At 39.1% G+C, this 26,778-nt stretch overlaps 1 protein-coding gene across 6 annotated transcripts in view; it reads right to left on the bottom strand.

Moving 5' to 3' along the window:
• LOC136714035 (protein MTSS 1) overlaps positions 1-25,855 on the bottom strand; it is a 65,641-nt gene extending 39,786 nt beyond the window's left edge. For 3 of the 6 annotated variants that reach the window (XM_066691330.1, XM_066691329.1, XM_066691328.1), the window contains exons 1-3: positions 25,325-25,854; positions 21,420-21,481; positions 17,929-18,002 (exon numbers count right to left, since the gene is read on the bottom strand). In XM_066691330.1, the coding sequence (XP_066547427.1) occupies positions 17,929-18,002; positions 21,420-21,481; positions 25,325-25,396 (208 nt within the window). In that variant the 5' untranslated portion in view covers positions 25,397-25,854. Of the gene's footprint in view, positions 1-17,928; positions 18,003-21,419; positions 21,482-25,324 lie in introns of all 6 variants that reach the window. The other 3 variants (XM_066691332.1, XM_066691331.1, XM_066691327.1) reach the window with 2 other exon arrangements.
• Between the last annotated feature and the right edge of the window lie 923 nt (positions 25,856-26,778).

Here is a 26,778-nt window from a genome sequence, read left to right as displayed (position 1 = left end):
CCAGCAATGCATTTGCTGAGCTTTCAGTCGCCAAAGTGAAGCAAGACTGCAGTTCTGCCAGCTGCCCACCGAAATAAGAGTGCTGGGTAGCAGCAGACTCTGGGAATGCAGACGACCTGAGGTTAAAGGTTCAGTGCCTGCAGCTATTTGGCAGTAGGGAGTTTGAAATGACGACCATTAGCAAAAAACAACCCAACATACTTTTCTAAGAATGTGAGAAATAGCTCCTGAGAGAAAGAGAGAAGGGGGGGTGGGGGGGTGAAATTCCTGCCACCTCAATTTCAGTCCATGTACTGGACGTAAGACTTGGGTGGAGAATCTCACAATTGTGACAATGCAAACATTCTCTCCAATTCAGTTACGTGCAGCAACGTGGCATCCTCAAGTATTTTTGGAATGCTACTGCAAGGAGGCTGGTCAATCAAGTGAATGGACAGATAAGTCACGTTACATATTATGCACCATTAACTCGGATACATTGTTTTCAGACTGTGCCACACAACGTTACAAAAGGCTCTGCTTCCGAGTTTTCAGCTCATTCATCTAGAAATCTGTGCTTGAGAGCCGCTTCATTCTAGACATAGTTCAGATGGTTATTCGGGTAGCGCTCTCATCAGCTTGAGGGGCAATCAAAATTGAACGGCAGACACCACTGATGCATCCACATGCCATCCAGACCGAATCCACTTCCCTTTCATTGCTCGACAAATTCCCGACTGACCATCTTTGGTGCCAGATGATTCCCAGCAATATTTTATAAATGAAAGCCTGCTGCTTGCGAAGTCTCTCCACCGGCACAAACTCTACATGTCATGCATAAACAACTTCCTGCAGTAAGTTAACAATTTATGAAATAACTCAAACGAAACCCCCCCATTCCTCAGGCTAATGCTCCATTTAAATTTCTGTGGCTGCAGCTCTGCATTTTAATCACCACTGTCCCAACACATTTGACGTACATAATGGGATGACAAGAACAGAGGTTCAAGCTGCATTAATGTCACATATTAACGCCATACAAATTCACTCAGGAAGAAAGCAGAATCTGTGTCTAAATATTGCTAACCCTCGTTTTCTCTCCCATGCTGGATCATTACATAATTTCCATTTCTCCGTTCTCTGTGTGGGAGCTGAGTCTCACCTGCACTTTGTATCATTCAATTATTCATGCAGTGCTCAGTCTCATCATATTCTGGTAAACCTATAAACGGAATAGGAATATTTCAAAAGGAAAAGCATTTAATTTGCATCTGGCGTATATACTGGCAGCTCGCAGAAGTATTAAAGCTCTCTCCTGCATAAGAGAACAATTTTTATAGGGAGTATTGGCGGGACAATGGTGCACAATGTACGGTGTCCCGCTGTGGACTGCGGTTTTATTCTCGTCAAGTGTCCCTCGATCTGACCGTGTGGAGTGGGCCAGCAGAAACAGAGAAGTGTGTTTGCAGTGCAAAATGAAACATGGAGGTGGTGGTAATGCCCTGGGGGGGAGGGGTTGGCAGCAAGAGATGTTGGACACCTTGAAGAAACAGGAGACAACGTGACTGGAGAGCAGCAAAGGGAACTGGAAGTCAGGTAGGAATCGAAAGTGTCAGAAAACTTGTTCCAGCATGATCAATATTCCCCAAATAATTCCAACTTCTACTCTGCCTGATTAATTGTGCAGCTCTTGCATAAAACTGGGGGTAAAAACATATGTATAACAGGAGAAAACTATTTTATTTTGCCTGAAAGTAGACTAAATCATTCATATTTTCTGTACACCATTAAATATTACACTGAAGATATGCAGCACTGGCTCAGGAACGATATATGTGCTGCATGTCTTTTAAAAAAAGAAACTGTTTCGCAACATGTACAGCATTTACATCATAAGTTAAATATTCGTGGTTTTAGTTTTGTTTGTCTACTTGTAACAATAGGTTGTTTCTTTTCATTTTGGAATGCCATATGTAGCAATATCAGTACCAGGAAAGAAAAAAAACACACAACATTTTTGCTCTTGAAACATGTTTCCTGTGCTATAGCACCTATACATTCCAAGAGTTTCACAAAGTTTGTCAAGTGTTTTAGCATTCCTCTGCGAGCATTCATATTCTACATTGGGAGTTCTGAATTCTAGTTCTTGAATGTGCCCACATTTTATGGTTATATAAGTCTGACAACCCCGTCAACCCCACTTTCTATGCTCCCCTGCTATGTTCCCCAAAGTTTATTATCATTAGTTTCAACGTGTTATAGAAAAGAAGGAAAAAAAAACAATAACCAAACAGGTCACATCCAATTATCACTGGTAAAGCATAAACAGAGAAGCATCACTGAGACTGTAATAGATTTATTTTTATTTTTTAATCAGTTCTAATCTCTTTAGAATATCCTGGGCAGAATTCTGCAATTATTGGGGGACCCTGGCAAAAGCAAGGCAGGGAATGAAAGATGATGCACGTCTCCAAGGGTATATCAGCGTTCTCAGTTAAGACTGGACCGTCAGGGGAGACCTACCCTGTCAGTCTGTAGAGGACTGCAAAACACAGGGGTTTCCAAAAGTGACGCACAACACTGATAGATACAAGCAGGCAGGCAGACGCACACTGTGACTGCAAGACCTATCATCAGATTAGATGGGGACAGATAACATTTTTCACATCACAACAACATTCAATCTAAACTATATTAAACATTACCTCCAAGGGAATTGAAATAGTAACCCACAAACATACAACTTAAACAAACTAACAAACAATATCTAAATAACAACAAGAAGTATAGTATAAGGATTTCCACTGGGGAATGATTCTCTACACCATGTCCTTGTTGAAATAAATAGGGCAACACTCCTTTTTTGATCCAATCACCCTGCTACTAACGATAGACATCCTGATTACATGACTTCTGCTTGCCCAGTCTAGGGACTGTTTTTGCAGAAAATCCAAACAAGTCCAGGTGTAGAAGTATATGCGTCAAGATGTCATAAAATATAGTCAGGAAGCAATCATCAGCATGAAATTGTTTAGGCACAAGTGTGTTTATATTGTAGGGATAGCAGCTCTTTTAGCTGATGTTTCCAGTATTGCAGTTATACTGAATAAGAATAATATTCAGCAATTCTACAGCAGAACTGCTATTGGAAGAACACAAACAAAAAAAAAAAACAGGAAAGCAGGCAGAAGGGGTAAATCTCTCAAATCAAAACACAGACAGGATCAGAGAGCCAGGGTCCTTGGTATTTTGCTCCGTTCCCCTGTAGGCTCACACGACTCAGACATGTTATCACTTGTTATATTCCTCTAAAGATACTTCAGCACTTTTCCAAGACACTGACCTTCTACTGTATCAGGAACATCTCTCCAAGGGCAGACGCAGGAAATCATTTCAGAGATGAAGCACAGGATTTTAAAGGACACACTGCTTCGAACCGAACTGGATGTCAACTGGTTCTCTGCCTTTTTTTCAAAATACAGCAAAAGCCATTTCTGTTGAGGCACTTCATCCCTCTGTGGGAATATATGGCCAACTCTCTTAGGATGGAGCTTGACTAGAACATCCCAGACACACCACCAATGGACGAGGAAACTGATGAGACTTGCTTTGAAGTTCAAGATTGAACATTCTGAGTTTACAGTGCTAAATCACTGTAGTTTGTTTGGCTGCATATACTGATTGACTATTATATATTGCCCTATAGTTGTGTATGTGTGTGGTTGGTAATCGCCCATCTGGCCAGAGTGGCGAACCATGGCTACCACTCCCCTATGGAGTGGCCTGAACAAGCAGTGGACTGACAGTTACAGAGAAAGCAGAAGAGAGAGAGAATACTGTCAAAGAACAAGAGAAACCCATTAATGAAAAACATAAAAACACTTTTCACCCATTATGTTTAACTGAATGGAATAGATGGACTAGAAGGGGCATTTAGGTCTAGATTACACACAAGGTTACTGTAGAGTATGCTTTACTGATAGATTAGGTGTGGTGGGGAAGTGAAAGGGCAGCAGACCACGTAGGATTAATTTTCTCTTTTACACTGGTTAAAAAAAAAGGATTTAGAGAAGAGGAGGGGATACGCATGAGTACAGAAACAAGCAAGGATACAAAAGAAAATTATAAAATTAGCTGTGAGGACCTGTTCACAGGAAACTTCTACCTCTTACAGGGCTGTAGAATGGCAAAGCAGAGTTTATATCACTGCCAAAGAAACAGTCTGAACATCCCTCTTCTGACAGCAGATGGGCAATTCCAGGTAAAGCACAAATGGGTCATCTCTTGCTGCGCACTGAAAAAACTGAAATCTGTTCAATCTGCAACCTCCTGAAGATAAGGTGCCTTTCTATATCCACAGTTTTTTTTGTTAAACTTTTGTCCTTGAGGTGAAAACCTGCCATCTTTCCCAACATGCCCACTCAAAGTTCTTTATTGAGCAAACAAAAAAACTAGAAAAAAAAACAACCCAAACCTTTGCCTGCTGTTCAAATATTCAGCTAAAGGACAGGTACTACCAGCAGCGATGGCTGTAAAGTGGAGCAACCTTGAAAACACAGCCCAAAAAAAGGGCTAGGCAAGGGTAGAAGCTAAAGTTAAGAAACAGTACGACACGTAGCACGCCAAACAGCTTAAACCGAAAACTGAGATCACTAGACAAAAGTTTCATACATGTTAAATGACAATTACTATCAACACATCCTTGTTAGTGATTGATGCAATTATTACAACATATCACCAATAACATTAAATTAAACATTAAATTATCACCACCCATTAAATTAATTCATTTCTGTGTGCTTTGAGGTTTCTTGGAAAGAGGACTAAATGTAAGGGCAGCAAACCATTTTAAAAGTTCTGAAATGAAAAGCAGTGAAATAATGCTGTCAAACTAAATATTGGCTTTCAGTTCTTCCATAATCACTGACAGACTGTGCAGTCAAAGGCTATAAATTGAAGACTTGGCACAAACCTGTAAAAGCTGTTAATCGTGGATCAGAGCCTTTCGCTATTGTTCAGAAAAGGCTCTGGGTGACAAATTGTTTTTTTTTTTATAAACTGGAATATTTGACTGAGATATATATATATATATATATATATATATATATATATATATATATATATATATAGATAGATATATAGATATATAGATATATATATATTTTGCCATCAATCAACATGTATTGAAATTAAGTACAGACTAGGCCCTACTTGCTACTTTCAGCTTTCACTTCTCTCATATTTTGGGCAGATCAGTAAAAATGTGTATACTTATCCATGCATGTGTATAATGTATTCAAAGAGCATGTTATATTTTCTATTGATGTACACATATTGTAGCTCAAAGGGATACATGGTTTAAACACCGGCCTGTAATTTATTTTTTCTGATATCTGCATGATGCTGAAATAAAAGAACAAAATAGCAAGAGAGGCAACAAAGCAATTCATATTCTGCTCCTGTTAAGAATACAAAGGAAGTGATTCAGTTACATAAATCATCAATACCACACATAAAAAGCCACTACAAAGCTCCTTGAGATTAACTTCAGCCCTTTTAACAGTCATGCTGTAGATGTCTTCTGTTACCTAACGTGAGTGGTCCAAAGTCTTTCAGCTTTATGAAGCTTGATCTTTAATCGTATCAGTCATCGAATGGGCCAAAACTGTCCCTCATCATTAGTGATTATTTTATAATAAGCCAGTACTTGATATGCTGATTGCCTAATTAATCCTAAAATCAAGTGCTCTGGAGATGCTAGGCTGATATCCCTCGATTTATTTTGACCGAACTGCGGGTTAATCAGGTCTTTCAAAATCACCCGTTCAATTATCTGGGCCTCTTTGATTTAATTAACTTGCCTAGAATTAATTATCATTAAAAAACTAAAAGTAGAAGTTCACATCCCATCAGCAGTTGCATTTTGCTTACAACATATTGCCAATATTTTGCCCCATTGTCTGGTGCCCGTATTTCAATGTTTGGTTGAGGATTTTGCTGCCTTCCAAAATTGCACAAAGTCTGTAAGAAACCCTGAATGCTACCTGTCCCTATGGGAGCCCATGGGACTCGTTCCCCTACAACAACTTTCCCAGCAGGAACACACTGGCTTCATTGACTCCAGCCAGCCGCTGCCGCTGCCTCTGCAGTGACCCACATGCAACGCTGGCCTCTTCCAATCTAGAGACAGTTTGGGACACATTTCTCACGTCCACACGGACCTTTCACCGAGCACACTGCATGCTTCACTTGCCTCCTTTTATTTCAGCACCTAATGTATGTCAAACATTTAGTACCTATTCAATGTTCAGTCACGCAATGAGGAGCAGATGCCCGAGAGCTGGTTTCAAAAGAAAGTGTGCGCGCGTGTGCGTGCGAGTGTGAGGGGGGGGGGGCGTGCAGGTTTCAACTTCAACACTACTACAGTACAGGCTGTTGTGTGAACATGCAAAGAGAAAACAAAACTTCCCTTCTGGTCCATTTAGAACCAAAAAGACTACTACTTTTGGAGCACTGCATCATGGGTTTTCAAGATTTTCTTTGGCTGCTTTGAGTTTGCCAGTGAGCTACCCACCTCAGCCCTGCTGCATGTTTGCAATGTGCACGTTCTTCATATCAGGGGTTTCGGACAGACGGATCTTCACACGTGTTTACATGTACCCGACTGATTTAAGGTTTAGGAACTTATTCCTTCATATCCAGAATCAAAGCCTTAGGTTAAACAGCCATCCACAGCTATGTCAGCCAGCTTCATAACAGCACAGAGAGGGAAGGTTTTGGTGTGGTGCCTTTAATCATGTTCCGTTTCAGATGACTTGAACCTCATATCAGGTCGCACCACACCCAAGATCAAGTTGAAGATCCATGTGCTCTACTTAAAATTAAATTATATATATATTATATAAATATAAATAACACTGCTGCATCAAACGCTCTTAACAGAATTAGTGGGCACCAAGAGTAATTGATCCCTTTTCCTACACAAAACACAGCCAATCCAGAGGAAGAAAGATTATATCATATTGGCACAACAGTTTAAGGGTTTATATTTATGGTCTTCATTTCCTTAAAATATTGTACTTTTCAAGAGAAATGACCGAGGGGGAACAAAAAGAAACAGACAAATCGAGAACGGTTTGTATGTTTTGAGGTCAATGTGAGAAATGCTTTTGTCCTGGAAGCCAAAAATAAATAAATCTATAACATACCTCAATATACTTTAAAAAGAGTGCAATACAAATATAATTGATAAGTTTATAGAAAGTTTGCAAATGTAAAATCTTGTTTACGTGGATCCAGCTACCTGAATATTCTAGGGGGGATAGAAATGTATCAAATACTTTGTTTTCAACAAAATAAGTAAAGAAACCCCCCTAAAGACAGATTTGGATTCACATGCTCTAAAAACCTGGGCAATAGATCAAGACTAAGTTCCATAAAGCAGTACCAGGAACTCATCACTGTTACCCACTCTTTTCGAGTCAAACTAGTTTACATTCTGCTTCAAGGACACATTCTTCAGCTCCAAGCACATTCAAAATAAATTCATTGACTACGGATAGTACTGTGCTTGTCCAATTGCTTGCCAACTCAACCCGGCAATGTCCGCACTAGATAACTTGACCTGCAGCTCAAGAAGCAAAGGCTTTGGAGCAACTGACAACCGTAAAATACTTTCTTAAAGCCCTTTCCAACTCGAATGAAAAAGGCCATCCAGTACACCGAATTGAAAAAGTACATTTACTAATCAATGAATAATAACACAAAATCTCATGCATTTACAATGTTAAAAGCAGCAGGCATATATAATAGAAGTCACATTACCCATGGAGGCTAAATGAGGCAGGCATGATTATAGGGCGGAGAATATTAGATACTTGGCTGCAAGGATCTCCTAACTGCGGTTCAGCAAGTTTTATTTTTGCATAAAATGTTGTGGGAAAACAGACAAAAACAGGTTTATAGAAGTTACTTGAGACTGCTGCTATAGGAACTGGAAATCTCAGATATCAGCCTGCTGGCAGTAAAACAGTTCAGTACATGCAAGAGCTGTACATGAAACCAGTCAGTTGGGATCCAATAGGGTTCACTACAGAGCACACATCAATCTGCTGCTCTAGCCTTCAGACAAAACTTTTATGTTGTTTTTTTCCATAGAAGACAATGTTTCTACTGTAAAACGGACATTCCCTATTGTTTGTGTTTTGGCTGCTATGCAAGAACACATTTGGAAACCCAGGTAGCTGGGTACGGCACAGATGCTCTCATGCTCGATTACTTTTTGTGAAGTTTCCCTGCTCTGTTCAGTTCAGATTGAATACGTCCTGTAAACGCAATGCTGGTTACTTGAGTTTAGCAACTGCCTTCATAATAGGTATTCTGCATCCAACTTGTGTTTCTCTAATGTTCAAGATACCTAAGACACGTTCTCTTTCCGCAAGAGAGTGACTCAAATTCAGATTTGAAATTAAGATAGGATGGTCTATATCGTTGGATTATCACTCATGCACAAAAGTGAAATAAAATCTGGGGTAGTGTAGCCACAAAATATGTGCTTTTCAACAGAAGTTGGATAAACTTCAGATTTCAAGAGCCTGAAGAAAACTGAAGGAAGAGGGTTTCTTTGGACCCTATTCTGGTAATGAATGACGAAGGATGAGTTACCTATTAACGTGTTTCTGGTAAGATGTAAGGAATGTAAACTTGTATGCCATCTGCTTTTCAGCACAGTTCCATGGATTTAAAAAATCTTTTCAAATAAGTTTATCACCTAGTGTTAACACAAGATTTCGAACCAGTCTAGCCAGGGCACTGAACTTTCACCCCAAGCAATTCAATAAAAATATCCCTTTCAGGAAACCAGTCTCTCTGGGCACTGAGTAAATAGGACTATGATTTAAAAAAGTATACAGCCAAAAAGAGCAGCATGCCAAAAGAGTTGAAATGTAGGGGTATGAGGATTACTATACTCGGAAGTTCAAAGCCTATATTGCTTACATTTTAGTAGGTTTACCTAATTAGTGACATATTATAGTATTGTAAATCATTGGAGAATGAGGTGTCATAGTTGTAAAATTACAATTATTCACAGAATCTGCAAGAATATATAGCAGCTGGGCCTAAACTAGTACAACTTCAAAGCTTTCTCTCAGGTAAAGCTGAAACACATATGAAACACCATATGTTAGCACACAGAGACAACCTCAGGAATGTGTTTTAAAAATTGCTACAAAATACCAGTGTTTTAAACACATCTACAATACATGAAATACTTTAATTTTCTCCCCATAATTAATTAGATTTTTTTTTTTTGTAAAGGTAGAGGCTTTAACTGAAACTGAATAAATATATACATATAAAGAAAGAAGAATATTGTTTCCCCCCACATAGACCACAACAGTTTAGAGTGTTCAAATTAAGGCAAAAAGGCATTAACATTTGTAGTACTTGTGTAGTTCGGCTTAAAGATCTATGACAATCTCTCAAACTCAGTATCACGGTGCAGGTCACAGTTAATATATAACCTGTACTTGCTTAACTTGGTGGTAATGTGTGTTCTAGTTTTACAAACGGGCTCAAGATTTTAGGAGAATGTCTTTGAAACCCACTTATGGGGAAATGAGAGGCATACACACCGAATGTCAAATTGTTGACCGATTTGAAGCTGGCCGAGACATCAGTTATGAAAAGTTCAAAAATAAAATGCACGTCTGTAGATCGTTGTGGGGAATTTAGGCGGGAACTGGTTTCTGCAGATTGTGAATAACATGGACAAGCCTGAGCTCATCTGACATGTTGACACTGTGAGCAGAATCACATGAAGACGAAATGCACCTGCTCTTAGGCAATGCACGTGTGTGTAAAGTGTGCCGTTGGTTAAGGGCATGGTGACCTCACACACCCATCAGGATATCTTAGCGTCTCTCCTGGGCGGTTGGCGATTGATTTTGCATTGGTACTGCTCTAGATTTGTGTGTGTGAACGGTGCTGCACATTTGAGCTCTAAGTATTAAAAAAAAAAAAAGGTTCCTGATTTGAGATGAGAGAATTAAAAGGTAATTTCAAGCTCCGGAAGTTGATCCCCCCCTACTATTCAATTGAACTTTAGGTAATTAACCACTTGCCCTGCTTGGTTGTTCACAATGGCAGTACAGTAGCTGTAGTACTGTAAGGGAGGAGAAAGGGCCATTGTGAGCAGGTCTGAAACACTACCGTAAATGTGCCATTTTCCTCTGTTGCTGTCCAGAGCCAAGATTCCAAAGCTGTTCCAAGGGAGTTGGCAGCAGATGGGGCTCATCAGGCTTTGAAAGCAAACTGCCCCTCCGCCTTTCAAAACTGCGCTCTATTTAAACGAAGTGACTTCATCCTTGTTTGTTAGCGAGTGCCACAGATGGACTTTATCAATTTGAATTAAAAATCAAATGGCAGGGTAAATGGACTTGACAGAAAGCGTGCACAAAGAAGGCACTGTGAAGTTGTACAGTAGCCTCAATGTGCAACTCGCTACAACTCACGGCTCCCAGCACGACATCATGTTCTCCCAGACACACCAGCCGATTGACAGACATGGAAGTGCGAAATATTTTAAGAAATCTTGATTAGGATGCAACTGGTGTTACACACAGAAAATATAGCTGCAGGAAACTCTGGATGTATAATATACATTTAAATATACATATATACACATACACAAAGCAACAACCTACCCAATCTGTAATCCTATGGAAATTAAACATTTCTTTGAGGCAGATATGATCTCTTTTCGGGATGTAATGCCAGACCAAAGAAAAGGATAATGTTTTCCTTTGGGATACAGGGGGTGGCACATTTTGGTTTAAAACTTTAGTCTCAGATTGTATCAAACATAGATCCACACACAAGTTGTGAAATTTAAAACCCAGTTCTTGATATTGGCTTTCCAAATAGTTGAAGCAAGAGGCTTGAGGCAATGGAAACCCTGCAGCCAGGTATCAGGGTTGGCATTTTGCAGTTGGCAGGTGGGAAGACGTTTTGAAGTTTTGATGATCTAAGTGTAGGTAGATTCCACTTATCCTGAAATAGACATTTGGACATGACAATCAAGTCCAGAGCACATACGTATAATTCACATTGCTCAAGGCAAAGCAAGCAGTCATAGTAAACTACTAGGAGTGGAATAACTTTCTTGAATTTTCTTTAGATTGGTTCCCTCGGTCAGAAAGGAATAGCAAAGCATTTCCTGAAATATACAGCCAAAGCATCTTGGTGTGGGGGGGGTGTTACTCAATCATAACTAAAGCACTTTGATATGGTCTAATTTAAAGACCGGTTTGTTGACACCATTAATAAAGGAAGATAGTTTATTTTATTTTTATCATGTTCAATTGCTTTACAATACAGATTTATGCCAGGTCCTGAACTTTTCTTCAAGCCAGTACTTAATTATTTAATTGAATCTGCAAAAGTTTAATTAAATAATTAACAACATTGTAAGAAGCAAGTCATGTGGTACTCAGAGGACACTGCCTCAAAACATTCAAACTATGCCAAGGAATTGAGAAACTGATTAAGGGACTCCAGGTTTTGGCAGCAATTAATGAAAAGTGTGTGGGAGAGTCAGATTCAGGGCAGGAAAAGGAAAGCATTTTAGTCAGTTATGTAAACTTTATGAGGAACAGAATTTTGGTCCCTTTAATCTAAAGCTTTCACCGTACATACATGGTGAAGGAAGACAAAAACCTCAGCTATTTATGTTCATTTGAGGGGGGGGAGAAAAAGCATGGGTCTAACGAAATATGACAGTGTATGTGTATGTGTTCTTGGCAGTTTCTACCTATGTGCTACATGACATGAAATAAATGCTCACTGACCTTTTGCTCTTTCCATGAGGGCAAAATGAAGAAATATTTTGATTCTCTTCTGTCAGACGATATGAAATTGCTTTCTTCTTCCATTTGATTTAATGTTACAATCACAGGAGAAGAGTAAGTTCATTGGCATTCAACCTTTTTGAGCCATAGTCTGTACCACAGGTTTCCAACAAGTCTTTGATCCTTTAAGATTCGTGGGAGTTTGTTGCGTCTTAATGCAACTTGGCGTTATTTCTAAATATACAGTCTAAACTTGGCAATAAACTCATTATGGAGAGAAAAAAGGAAAAAAAGGAGTTTGCCTTAAGGTTAATATAGATAATATTACATAAACAACTGCGAATAGGGGAAATAAAATACATAGCAAGTAAAAACAGGCTTTTATACAAAAACAAAAATAAATTCCAAGATACAAAATCATACTAATACATGTTACAATAACTTCATATTTTGTCTATTATGGATTTCAATAGAATGAATCACCTGCATTTCGGTTAGATTTTAGGATTTCAATCATAATCTATGGACAGAAAATAGTGGTGTCTTAATATATTTGTTATAGATTTGGGCATGCTGTACACAGCACACTGCATAACTCTTCATTCAGATACAGGTTACTATTAAATGCATAGCACAAATTAATTTTCTGAAATTATACATGTTATTAATATTACATTAATTTGAACCTGTATGTTGATGAAGACGGCACAAAAGAGAAAATGTAGTTTACATGCAGTGTTTTGACTTGAGAAGGTATGATGCTCATGCACATTTAGGTCAAAATTTGGGAGCATCATGTTTGCAACCATAAAAAGGGGGCCAAAGAGAAGGACAGGGTCAATAAAAAAGAAAACATCCATTTCCACATGCAAACCTGCATTTTGTGCAAATACGAATGATTTCATGCTAGATCTTCATAAAAGAGCTGGGCATTTACTGATGTGGGTTCCAAGACTGAACAGAAACAAGTTGTCACATGACAACCATGGATTCACTGATCATTTTCTCCCTGTAGCCTAAACCCCTCTTTTCCTCATTCTCCCCTGACAACAGCTTGGGAACAGTACACATGGCTAATTAGCATATGAACACCATCCTTTTTACTTAATTTATATGATGTTGGGTTAATAGCTGCACTTTCTGAGTGAAATACACTCAGGCCATGTAAACCACAAGAAGCAGATGGTCGTTTCATCATTGGCCAGAATGCAATGTCTTAAATATGGAGTAACATACTACTACTACTTTAATAGTATTCAAAGAGATGAAACACTTAACATTTTCAATGAACTTTGAGAACAAGCAACTACTTAATGCCTACATAGACCAGGATTGTTACCCAGTTTAAAAATGTAACTGATATAATTTTGTTACACAAATTACATTTCTACACTTTTATTTACCATACAAATTGCTATTCCGATAGAAATTTGCTTTATATTATATATTATAGTTATATATGATGTGTATTTCGATATTTCTTCAAAACAGCCATGACCGGTACTTTTTCAAAAGAAGCAGGTTTCGATTTGAAGAACAACTATTTTCTCTGGCTAAAATCCAAATGCAAAACTGAACTGAAAAACACATGGAGATGGATGCAGTTACTGGTACATTTAACCACATCTTAGCTGGCCAATCTTAAAACTACTAACCTCATATTATGTTTTAGTTCTCTCTTGGCATGGACTAAAAAGCACACTAATGTCCTCCTTTCAGATCTATAAAATTCAGTATGGTAGCTTTCTATTCAGTATGGGCTCAAATTCATGACATTCAGGAAGTCAACATTTAAACCGATCTTCCAGAAATAACTAGGCTACCGATTTCAATTTCTCATACAAACACTGCACTGTATTTCCCCACTTATATAAATACAAAGAAAACAAAAATAAAAGTAAGGGAACAGAGGATATTGTACATGTTTCTGAACATCTTGTAGAGAGGATAGCATCCATTTATCTATGCTACCATTTGCTCTTAAATTGGCCATTATAGTAAACAACAACTCACATGCCAAATTCTTATATTGGCCTATGAAATGAAAAATTACAAATGAAAAGCTTGTGGCTCTTTCAGATCTGCAAAATAAAAACACCAGCTGGTTATGGTAGAGGTTATACTACAGTTTATTATTATTATTATTATTATTATTTTGAGCTACTATAAGAATGCTTTGATGTTGTTTTTAAGGTCAAATTTGAATTTTAATACACTGACATCTGGTGTCTCTAGAAATGCACTAAATAACCAAATACAAATGTAAAGCCTTTTAGACAAATCCTGTCTAGTTTATAAACCACTAAAGAAGATGCACATTTTCATCAAACCCAAGGCTGAAAGTGTGCAACCAACATGTAGGCTATGAATAGCTAGAACCAAAAGAAACCTGTTCACATCTTTCATAATTTCTTTATTTAAACATCCATTTCAATTTGGTTAAGGCTCAGAATTCATGTTGCCGAATTTAAAGCTTTCCACAGTATTGTCCCCACCCCCCTCACCACATATGGTGCAAAATTATGCTTGTGGCGAGAAGCCCCTTGATAACACAGGCCTTAGGAGAGGAGCCGTGCATCGTTGAAATGAATTTCCATACATATCAAAGTAAGCTGGAGAAAGGGACCCCAGGGCTGCCATCTGCATTGCCTGAGCCACATCTCCGCTCCAAGTGCGCCTACCCTTCTGCATTGGGGGTGGCAGAGCCCAGACTCAAGACCTCAGACTTCAATAAGCAGCAGGGTGCCACAGCAACATAGTGCTCTAATCTACTCCTATATGATTTAATAAAATCCTGCAATAAGAACTGGGGAGGAATTAAATATAAGCACAGTGAATTTCTATATGTGCACAAATTTATCACTGCTCATCAGGCTTGAGGAGATTTTGGTGTTCTTCCCCCGTTCCCCTTTTTAATCCATGGCGACTCAACCACTGTAGACAGAAAAGGGACCTTTGGTAATATACTGTCTGGTCGGAGAAAATGTCTTTCAAGTGGATATATACCAAGGTAACTGCTATTACAGAAAAGCCAACGTATCGGCACTGAGCTCCGCAGGCCGGGAAACGAGGAGTGGCTGCTGCTGCACTAACAGCAACGGCGGCTCCGAAGATGGAAGCTGAAGAAATGCAAGTCTGCACTGCACATCTGTGGGGGTTACACTCGTGGAAATCGTCTTTCACAGGGATGCAGTGCATTGCGTCATTCAAAATCAGAACCTGCCTCAGAAGGGAATCAATACAGATCGCTGGAGAGAGGGGGGGAACTGTTGCTTTTGGGGTACTTATACCCACAAATGTGGCAGTTTAAGAATTCTCTGCATCACACGGTGCAAACACTCTGGAGCACAGAGAAAACACATTGAACCCACATAAGGCTCTCTTTCATACTGGGCTGCTTTAACAGTTTAAGCTGCAGACTAATTAAATAGGTGGTATATTAACAGTAATTACAGGAAGAAATAAAAAAAAAAAAACAGAAATAGTTGTGGTTTTAGAGTAAAGCAGCCTTTTGGAATGAAGTTCATTTTAAAACACGCAGAGCTAGCACAGATAATGCTGCGCTCTGTAACGGGTTAAATTAGGAATCTCCCTTCTGATTTCCATGCCGTTGCCATGGACACCATCACCAGCAGCAGGGTTATGCCTCGGAGAGCTGATGTGGAGAAGTGGAAGTCACCACCTTGCAATAATACGTTATGGAAAACCAAAAAGGAATACACACACACACTATCAAATAGAACATCCTAGTTACATATAAACAAAGGTTTGTAAAGCTGTATTCTGTCTCAGCATGCAGATCATGGGTCCAGCATCACTGAGGGCCAACACCCGGCAACCACGCTGGTGTCACAAAACAGAGGCATTGGAAGTCACAGTCCTATTTGTGTCAACACAAATATCCGCTCTCCTGCAGCACAAAAGAGGTGGCAACAATGCAACCTCCACCGTTGGTGACGACAAAGAAACAATGACTGTAAATATTGTGATGAAATCCCAAATTAAGTGGAACTGAGGGCTTGTCGCTGCTCTTTTGGATGCCCTACCAGGGTTAGGCCTACATGTTGTGGATTTCGAATGGTGCTAATTATCTACCGTAAAATCTTTGAGCTCATAAAAATAAAAAGTAAAACAAAAAAACAGCAGCATTCATACAACCATTTAAATCAAGACCATCTTACCTAATATTCATTCATTTACAAAGCCTACATGATCACACCATCATATTTTTCTAAGCACAATGACTACTGTCACATTTAATTCCGAAGCCATCAGAATATTTTACAAGTGCATTTTAATACTGCTTAGATTTTTGGTCACGACAGTTTTGTAAAAGAGCACTAGTGACACACAGGGACCAATCACATCTTTGCCAAGAATCCAAGAAACAATCGAATCACTTCAGCAGGGAAGACAAGTTGACTGGATGTGATCACACATTACATGCTTTGTCTATTAGTCAAAGCCTAATTTATTTGGATATATTGCCATTTATATTTTAAAAAACAATATATTTTTTAAAAAATCCCACATTGATTCCTTTACTATGCGCTCTGTCAACTTATCACATAATCATTATCATTATGGTGTGGATGTCTTGAAGCAATAGGGAAATAAATAAAAAGGGGAAACCAGACAGTGCAACACTTTCCAAGACAGGACAGATACTCACACCAAAAGAAACAAGCTTAAAAAACAAACAAAAGAAAATTCCAGGATTTCCAGTAAAGTTGCACTGGCACTGTCGTGTTTCAGCTGTGACCCTATTTAATGTGCATGATTTCTCTGCTGATTAGCCAAGCTGATAGGAGCACATTAAGGATAATGATGCCAGAAACATGGGCCTGTGAGATAAAGTGACTGGATCGGCTGGAACGACAGCCCCTAAAATAAAATAAATACATTTTTGTTTTGTTTATTGTTGTTTTTTATTTTTATTGTATTGTATTTTTTTTTTTTTTTTTATAGCTGTGCTTATGGCAGGATGTTTCCAAGTTGTCCGGAGAAGTGCATTTCCTGTTCAGTCATCATACAAGAACAGCACCACCATAACCCTACACTGCATGCACAACAAAACACCATGATACGAGACTTTAGTGAAATGGACAGACAAGGTGGAGATTTTTTCCTCCCAGTAGAAGCTCAGTCCCAGTACAGGGCTGGGTTGTGCAAGCAGAGAGGCTTTGCATCAGATTCAAACCCTGTCCATGGGGATTCGCACAAGAATATTAATCCTCCACTTAAGAAAATGTCTGCTTTCTTGAGGCCTAAGGCACCTAATCTTATTTTGGTAGTAGGATGTGCATTTACTGAACAGAACAATTATCAGCTTTGAGGTGCTCAAATAACAGTGAAGCCAGCTTCTATATATACCCTATTTTAATTAAAATTCAGATTTATTTTATATGCTCTCTGGGAAATATATAACCACACAAATGCTGGTAACAAGCTCAACACCTTTGTATTCAACAGCACGCATGCATTTTTAGTCACAAGGCAACGACAGAGTTGCTGAGGTTTACACAAAATGGATAAAGAAGCATATTTCTTGAACCTAGACAAGCATCAGTCCTCAAAATGCATTTTCCCTGCATACTGTTCTCATTAAGCATCATCATAACTAGAGATTATCTGCCACCTGCGTCTCCCTCACAGCTTCATTGTACATATACGCTATCCTTGACAGCATTAGGATTTCCACAGCAAGGAGGCCGACTGTACTCAGCTGATAATGCTGCGGCTTTAATCCTTAACAGCGAAAAGGTGAAGTGTTCCCGACTGCTGTACCGAACAAAGGCTTCACAAAGTGCCGGGTTCAACCCTCTCTGCTCTGTCTTTCCAAATCCTAAGCTATGGGCCATATCTCTAACAAATCATCTTCAGAAAAAAGTGACATAAAAATAAAAATATGAATAAAGTGATTTAAAGACCACAAACATTGCACAATTGGAACGGACAAGCGCAAAGTTGAGCTGTGAGAATGAAGTCACTACTCCAGCCCTGTTTTGTCCCCCCCCCCACTCCCCGCACCCTCCTCCCCATGCCCAGTGCCCAGTTATGTGCGTGTGGCTTCCTATTAACATCATTCACATCTGTTTACCTCGTGTGCTGGTAGCCAGGTCAGCCACTCTCTGAAAAGCGTCCAAGAAGGCTGCAGCTGCAACTACTGTCGTCCTGAAACAGAAGCAGAACACAGCTGGTCACAATCTTTGTTATTTAGTAAATTACCACATATGCGTAAACAGGCACATTTACAATGGTCCCTATATTTAGGAATAATCAGGGGCTATGGAATTACTGTTCGCTTAAAACTTAGCAGTAGCAGCTTTTCTTGTTATTGTTTTACTTGGCTGGTTTACTGGGATGCAGTTTTTGTATTGTTTGTTTTTGCATTTCTTCTATTTTAGGAAGGTACGTCAATCTGTTGACAATGTGAATATTTCACCAACAGCTTGCCCAGTCATATCTTGTGTAAACAAATAGTATACTAGTAAGTAATACAGTTTTAGTCTTAAACCATAGTTTTTCATGGATTTCTATGTTTTACAAGTAAATGGCTAACCTTGTCTTTAATTCATTGTCTTAAAGTCTTAATTATAACTGCAAAAACAACTATTCAAAAAAAAGTCCAACGCTACGTTTACATATTTGTACATATTGTATTGCACGTTAGACCACTGTCTGGTATTACAGAAAACAACATTTTGGTCCCCACTTTATAGTTTTTACAGTAAACTACACAAGTGAGTTAAAGTGAAAGCTTACTCTGACTTGGGCATGTTAACCAAGTATGGAAAAAATAATCATAGAAAAAATAATCTACACCTACATTAAGACTGACAGGCACTTTTGTTACATAATATTGTATTAGCCCAACCAGGGTGTGGTTCCACTGTTTCTAGAGATTAGCATTGCATACCTCACACACAGGCATGAGGCTGTGACATCAGTTGTGTGTAAATTGCGTGTAGTGACGTGCAGCAAAACAGAAACTCCAACACAACCCCACTACATGACGGCTGCAAACGCAATACGAGAAATAGGGTGAGGAGCATTTCAAACTACTAAGCTAACAGGTGTGCATCGTAAGCAAACTTAGCCTAGTGCTAAATGCTGTGAAAAGGGATTAAATAAACAAATGAATAATGAATATGAAAACTAGAAGCCACAGTGTGTGAGACACAAGTCAAAATAATTGTACACTTTTTATTCCAGCAGGTTGAGCCAAATTATTGAAATCCAAATCCATGCCACCACCAAATTCATTGTATGTTTCCCATCTCAGGAAATGTTTACAATATTTCAATAACGTATTAGCATTGGCTGGTAAATCTTAAATAAGTAACTCAGTGTATTATACTCGCATCACCACAATGATACATGTTGCACTGGTGACAAATACAATTAAATGGGAAACTCCCCACACGTCAGTGTTTACGAGACAACATGATTTAAAGAAATTAAAAGTATTTAACATCTACGTCCCTTGACATTTACATTAAATGTTCTGTATTTAAAATTTTTACTGCCATTTATAAAAAAAGAAAAAAACAACTTCGGTCAGCAAAATCATAATATGTAACGTTTCCATTACACACTGAACAGCGTATTAGCAGCTGAGGGTCAATGGGTTTGTAATGAGAACATTCCTTAGCTGTAGCAAAAATATACAGCTCAGCTATATCTGTTGAACAATTTGTTATTTTCAGTAAACCCTTTTCTTGTGCAACTACATTTAAATGTAGACAACAGTTTCTCTTTGGTAGTAGACTACAATAAATAAATACAGTGAAACATAAAATTTAGCCAGTTTTGTTCAGAGCGCTAAAAGAAGCTGCATGGATTCATGAAAGTTTGCATTTGAAGATACATGTGTTTGAAGATATTTTGATTATATAGAATTGAGATTCTTAGAAGTCCATTTGGTAAATTTAGTCGAGAATGGCTTAATATTAAATTTTCCACAAATACTAAAATGACAGATAATCTAAATCTCACTAATTATAAAACATCCTTGTAACCAGAGTACAAAATCACAGAGTACAGTGTTCTGGGCCTCATTAGAAACTCATAAACATCCACAACCAGAGCTGTAGAAGTCTCTTCAATGAGGCTCACAAATATAAAGCTGGGGGTTTCACACTAATAAATGTAATCTCTAACTCTGAATTGCAGTGCTTGGTCAACTGCCCCCACACAGATTAAACTAAACATTGTTCTTATTCAAGGTACTGTTTTCCCACATTAACAACATAAAAAGAAGAACCTTTTATAAATGACTGTTCCTATTCAAAGTACTACTTTCCATATCAAAGTACAGATACTAGCTACAGATGTCTAAAGTACACCCAGAGCACAAAGGCTGGGGATAAATACCATTTCCATCTAATACATAACAGTTCACCATTCTAGATGGTAAAAAGTGATATATTTCCAATAACTTACACCTTGATTACATTCTCTGGGAATATTTTGAAATATTCAAACAAAATGTACCTTTCAAGGAGATGGACCATGTGTGCAATTCACAATGTGAAACAATGTAGGCTACATCACATTGCATTACACTAATACTTTTCATCAAACACCAAGCAGTCTTCAGCTCTAGATAACAACACGTTGGGAACAAAAGCAAGCTTTAGAATTCATTGATACACCAAGGCAAGGAAACCTCCAGCTATAGAGACGGGAACTCTAAGGTTAAGAAAGGATGCTCAACTCTAAGAATTCAACCATTCAGTTATGCTTTGACTGTAACTCTGATATACAAGGTAATTGATTACAAGATATGTGCTCAATGAGTTCAAAGGGGATGTACTTATCTCTGGATTTATTATGAGCGCTATTAAAACAATACAGATAAATATTTGAGCATGTACAGAACAGATCATGGTGTGGTCAGTAAAACTGTCTGTAAAGTTAAGTCCAGGAGAACAAAACAGGGTCAAATGTAATCTGGTTAAACACACGCACACATACACAGTTTCATGTAACATAACAGTCCATGGTATATACTCTCATACAATATCTTTAAGCATCTGCTCCATGAATTGGATTTGTATACTGTAGGCATCTGTTACAAGAACAAAAGAAACCCAATTTAGGTTCTTTTCCTCGTCAAACTCAACTTCTGTCGACTAAGTGACACCTATGACTGTGTTGGAAATGACAAATTATCCACAGTGCTCAACAAAAATTAATAACAAACCTGTAAGAGAGCCTGATAATTTTCAACCGTGCTCACATATGCGAGAAATAGGTTTCTATTCACTTTCAAACAAACCTGGTAATTTGGTAATCAACTCCAGATTCAAGAGCTTCCTTCTCACATTCACCCTCTATGTCCATCCATCTATGGTCTCCAGTCAGACGATAGCCTTCAACTCCTCAGTACCAATCTAAGTAATAGCTTTGTGATTTGAACACATTGACATGGCAAGGCAAACTGACACCACCATTTAATACTTGAACCTAGTGATACATAAACCCAGGGCTTAAGCGAGACATGCAATAATACTTAGGTGATCCATCTCAATTTAAAACACCACAATTAAAGGATCCAGTAAGGAGGAAAAAAGACCTTTTACTTACCTAAGCTGTGATTGAAGTTTTCCTGCCTTGTTAATAAAGTCCTCCCAGATTGGATAGCTGCTCTGTGGAGACGAAGAAAAAGATACACTTAATTTTGTTCTCCCTGAAATCAATAAAGGACCACCATGTTTTTTCATTAATGTTTTAAAAAGCAAATTGGCTTAAGTGGGACAGAGTGTTTACTTTCAATCTTACAGGAAACCAATGGACACAATCTGCAAATCTTGAATGTCTGTTCCTAAGAAATGCATTACATTTTTGTATTCATTTCAGCGATTCAATTTACAATGAAAATCTAGGGAGACCAGTTAATGGAAAATCTGGCTATAGGGTCTGGATGGCGTTCTAAAATCGCATTCTTCGATTCAGACCAACCGAATGCACAGGAGTTGGGAACGGCCAACGTAAACCCTTAAGACTTTTATAGTATTAATAAATAAATAGCTTGGCTAGAGCACAGGGATAATGTACTACCATATGGAGACAGACGTAAAGAAACGCTCCAGTCTGTGGGACACGGAGCAGATTCGAGGGACTAATAAATACCTTCCACAGCCCAAGGGTAGTCTGCACATTGCGACAATGGAGGGAAAGGTTTTGAAGCATTTCATTATTATTAATAGAGTGAAATGACAACAATGTTTTTTGTAGCCCAATAATTATAAACCAAGTAAACTGACACAGTGCAACATCATATCTGAATTCAAAGAGCAGAACCACTAAATAAAGGTCATTCATTACCTGTGGAACGAATATTTGCTGTGGTGGATTTAACTTATCTACCTTATCACATGTCAAATGAATATACGGAGTCCCATAGATTTTCTTCCACATGGGAAGTTTATTAAAGCTCTTGCAGTAAGATTCGTACTTACTGGATGATATCCAATGCACATGGTTACATCAGACTTTAGAGTAACACAGACACGGGTACTCTGCAAATATCACCAGCTGCTAAAATGTAGTTTTTTTACTACAAGTTCAGTTCATTATATATAATTTGTATATAATTTGAATATAATTTGTCTACATCTCTCAACCTTGTCTTTCGGTCCAGGTATGTTGTTGCACTATCTCGGTCCCCTTTCTGCATCTATAATTACTGTGCTTGCAAAATTTCCCCCAAATGTTCAGGACGCCCCATTTACACAAACTGATGTGATGGGAAATGTTGTGGCTCATAATAAGCCTTTGTCACAATTGCATAGAACTGGAACTGAACCTTAACGAACATCAGGGAAGAATATTCTGCATACATCCCAAAAATTTAATAAAATTTAAATAAACTATGACTATTTTCAGCTCCAGAGGAACCCATATTAGAAGAGAAACAGACAAAACAATGGAGGCTGGTGATGTGCAGCGTTAGCGTTGGAGATATTTCTCAATGTTTCCCCCTCACAAAACAGGAAACATTTGATCATTTATTTCTTCAACATCAAGCAATCCCCTCAAGAGGGCAGCTTGTGAGTGAAGGGTTTGTTTTCAGCATAATAATGATCCTGCACACTGCCATATCCAACTTAATTGTGGAAATCAGAGTACTGATGTCAAAATCTTTTATTGCCAGTCTCCTGACCTTAACCCCAATGCAATCATATGGGCTGAGCTAGACAGAAAAGGGAAAAAGACAGCAAAGCAGCAGAAACAGCTCTGGGAGATTATTAGTAGTATCCAGACAACAACAGACAATGACAGACTTCAAAACTTTTGACAGAGAGCCTGGAGTAAGCTAACAAGAGGGATATGTGGACGAGAAACATTTGCACACAAAAGACAGCAAAAGATGTACCCTCTTTTGAGAAGGATCATACACTTTCATCCATTTTTATTCCGATTCTTTCACCATTTCAGAAGAAGGACAATTGTTTGAGACCTCCCAGAGTGTTAATCTTATTACGTAACAGTTTTCATAGCTTTAGCTGAACTTGCACCTGTCCTGAGAAATGCATCCCTATTCTTTGCTTCAAGCTATTTTCTGCATGTTGCGATTGGTGTCAAAGTAGGCCTAAGTAGAAAGATACTTTCCCAAATGTTATACTACCATTAAAGCACACTCCGAAATATGCCAGTTTGTCTTTTTAGTGTTCTAATGGAAATGTACATTAAGTAACGTAGCTTTCCAGCAGTTTCAAATACATTCTGAGGTTTCCACTTTGGGGAAGTTTTTCTTGTTTATATAGTTAATACAAAATTCAGAAATTACAACTATCTATGTAGAGTGAGTGAGTGAGTGAGACATATAGTTGTTTACAGGCAATACAAGTGTGACGGTTTTAGAAGATCTTAAATCAAATAATGCATATATCCTGGAGATTGTTAAGTATCAGGTATTTGCACAACTGAAGACCTTAGGATATAGTTACTTATTTGTTTACAAAGGAGATTAGGAAAAAGTGAATCTGCACATTCTCCTAGGTTCAATAAAATGACAAAAACACAAAAAGTCAATGACAACATGAAATAAAAGACTAGAAATCTAGAGGACAAACAGCATGCTTTAATTTTCCATTGATCTCGTCTTTGGGGGCATTTTGGTTTAAGAGACGTTTCACACACAGGTTTGCTTTTTCACAATGAATAAGTCATCTTGGATTTGAAAGCAGCTTTGGGGAGGAACTCGTCTGGAAAGTGTTTATTGGTGGGGGATTTTGCGTCTCGAAAAGGGTCAGGCTTGCATAAGACTACTACGTCAATGCAAATATTGGGCATCTAATGTATGTGCACACAAAGCGCCCTGCTTGTTTACACATCTGCGCAGCGCCGAGGAGCTGCGAGTCAGTCTGCAGATGCGCAGTGTCTCCCCAAAATGGAGAATACGTATACAGCAATAATTACTACGTCGCTGACAACATAAAGCTCTGATTATATTTCCAAATAAACAATTCTTCCAAACACAGTGTTTCGAAAGAAGTGCACACAGAATCAAATCGTCAACATATCACACACTATTTTAATGCAGAATAATAATAAGTGCACTATAAATATGATGAGTGTCCGCTGCTCAACTCCCAGCTGTACTTTGTTTGGCTGCTGATTCCCACTAGATTGCATTGTGACCTTTGACCTCTGATTCCAACCTCATGCAGCACTCCCGAACAGGTGAGCAACCATCGGCAAAGTGTGAGAAGTGTTCAGAGCTGCATCTTTTATTAGGATTCATTTTATTAATTGATTATTTATTTGGGATGCCTGTTCATCGATCTGTAAAGCGCTCTGTGGCGACCCTGCGAAGGGCGCTATACAAAATAAAAACTGATTGAGCTGGATAGACATTCAATACGAATAGGAATAAGCACGTCTGTATATTTATTTATAAAGATCTGTCATCTAAGGTCTTCATGCTTCAGCTTCTTCATGTTGTTGCTCTTCAGTGTACAGCCTACTGTTTGCTTAGACGGTATTTGGTAACCATGCAGCCCACATTATTAACAGGTAAAACGTTGCATTTGAAAGAATAAACGGCTTTTGCAACAATTAATGAAATAAATAACACCATAAAAGAGGTCGAGCTCCTCCGCCGTCTAATGCGATGTCTCGTACGGACAGCAATCAATCATCATTCCAACAAAACAAAACAAAAACAGTGCATTTTGTTGGGAAGTGTCTGAAACTGAAAGTACAGTTGAAATCCTAATCCTTCAAGGGATATAATCTACAACTGATCAAGTGCTGTTTCTACGCTTGATTCATAGATCACAGGTATAAAACATTGCCCACATTGGGACTGTGTCCATTACAAACACCTCTCGATGACATACGCTGTGATCCCACCAACAATACATGTCAACATGGGCTACACACCTACAAGCCTTAAACTTCCCCTGATCTCCACCATGACGCTAATGCACAGCAAGGAGGGTGGAGGGGTTTGGTTATTAGGTCAATAAAGTCGGTATTATTACCTTCATATCGCTGATCACGGTTTGAAAAAGTCCTCCAAGCGCACTGCACTCCTTCTCAATAACAGCCTCCATTTTCCCTGCTAGGACTGAACAGGCTGCGATACTGAAAACTTAACGAGCGCCGATCTCTCCTCTTGTCTGTATTTTGTAAAATCAAACGAAATTTGAAAATGGGAAAGAAAAAAAGAAAAGAAATCTCCGGAGAAAAATGCAATATACAGATACTCCCGTATTGACCTATACAAGACCCAAACCAGGTTTAAGACCTCGCCAGGTTATCGATAAGGCGCTCCCGAACAAGGGACTGAAAACACCGAGCGGCCAGATTTAAAACCCCCTTTCCTCTCCGCACCGGGATCCCATCCATGTTTCTCCGGCACCAAACATCCCGAGAGAGAGAGAGAGAGAGAGAGAGAGGAGCGGGTTCAACAGAGACGACAAACGGGCACAAATTCCTCCGGAGCCGCAGCAGCCGCGCAGCGCATCCCAGTAACAGCGCAGGAACAGCAGCCGAGCGCACGGCGGCTCTCCGAGGCCCCGCCCCTCCGCCACACACACATACACACATACACACACACACACACACATACACAGACACACACACACATACATACACACACCGAGCGCAGCCACGGTGTTACCATCACTAATGCATCATATTGATAGTACGATAAGGATGTTGGGCAACTGGGTGAGCTGTGTCCAGTAGTCGCATCCGAACAGGTTTGGTTCCACTGCCTCTCTCTCCAGGTCATTGCTGCAGAGCTGTGAAGCTACTTATCAGCATGTTTGCTGCGTCTCTGTTGCAGCAGATGAAAATGAACATTGTTGAGTTGTAAATACTTCAGTTTCATTGCTGTATCAATCACTAGCCATTATTACAGGCGCATGTGCATCAGAGCAGGGGAACAAAAGGCGCGGGAAATCATCCCAGTCACTACTGGTGAAGATCAGTCACACTGTGTTATATTATTATTATATTATTATACTGGCGACACTGGAGCGCTTGTTCGTCAGGTTTGATCTGCATTAAAAGAAGAAGAGCACTGACACCTGGTGGCTATTCTGCAGTTCTAAAAGTGCATTGCGTCTGCGACTGCTGCGTGTGAACCCAGGTCTCTTTCGTGTAGCGCAGACGCCGCAGTTCTGCACAGATCTGCAGAAGTACCGGATCCCATTGGTGGAGCCGCTGCAGAACTGCGGACATCTGCGCTACACGAACGCCACCTGGCATTTTCTTACGCAAACTCAGCCAAACACAGGTGCAGTGGCGCAGCTGCTTCCTCCCGCGTCTGCGCAGTGCGGTGTCTGACACGGGCGCTGTTCTGCACTTGTGCTATTGAACACTCCTGTGCAGGGCCCTATTCCTCCTTTATGGTTTAAGGCAGAACACCACAGTCAAATACAGGGTTCCCACGGGTCCTTGAAATCCTTGAAAGTTTGTGAATTTGAGA

The sequence above is a fragment of the Amia ocellicauda genome, chromosome 18 (genome assembly GCF_036373705.1).
Source record: "Amia ocellicauda isolate fAmiCal2 chromosome 18, fAmiCal2.hap1, whole genome shotgun sequence".
NCBI classification, from domain to species: Eukaryota; Metazoa; Chordata; class Actinopteri; order Amiiformes; family Amiidae; genus Amia; species Amia ocellicauda.
Note: the sequence above shows the minus strand (reverse complement) of the source record. Positions and strands in the feature narration are given on the sequence as shown.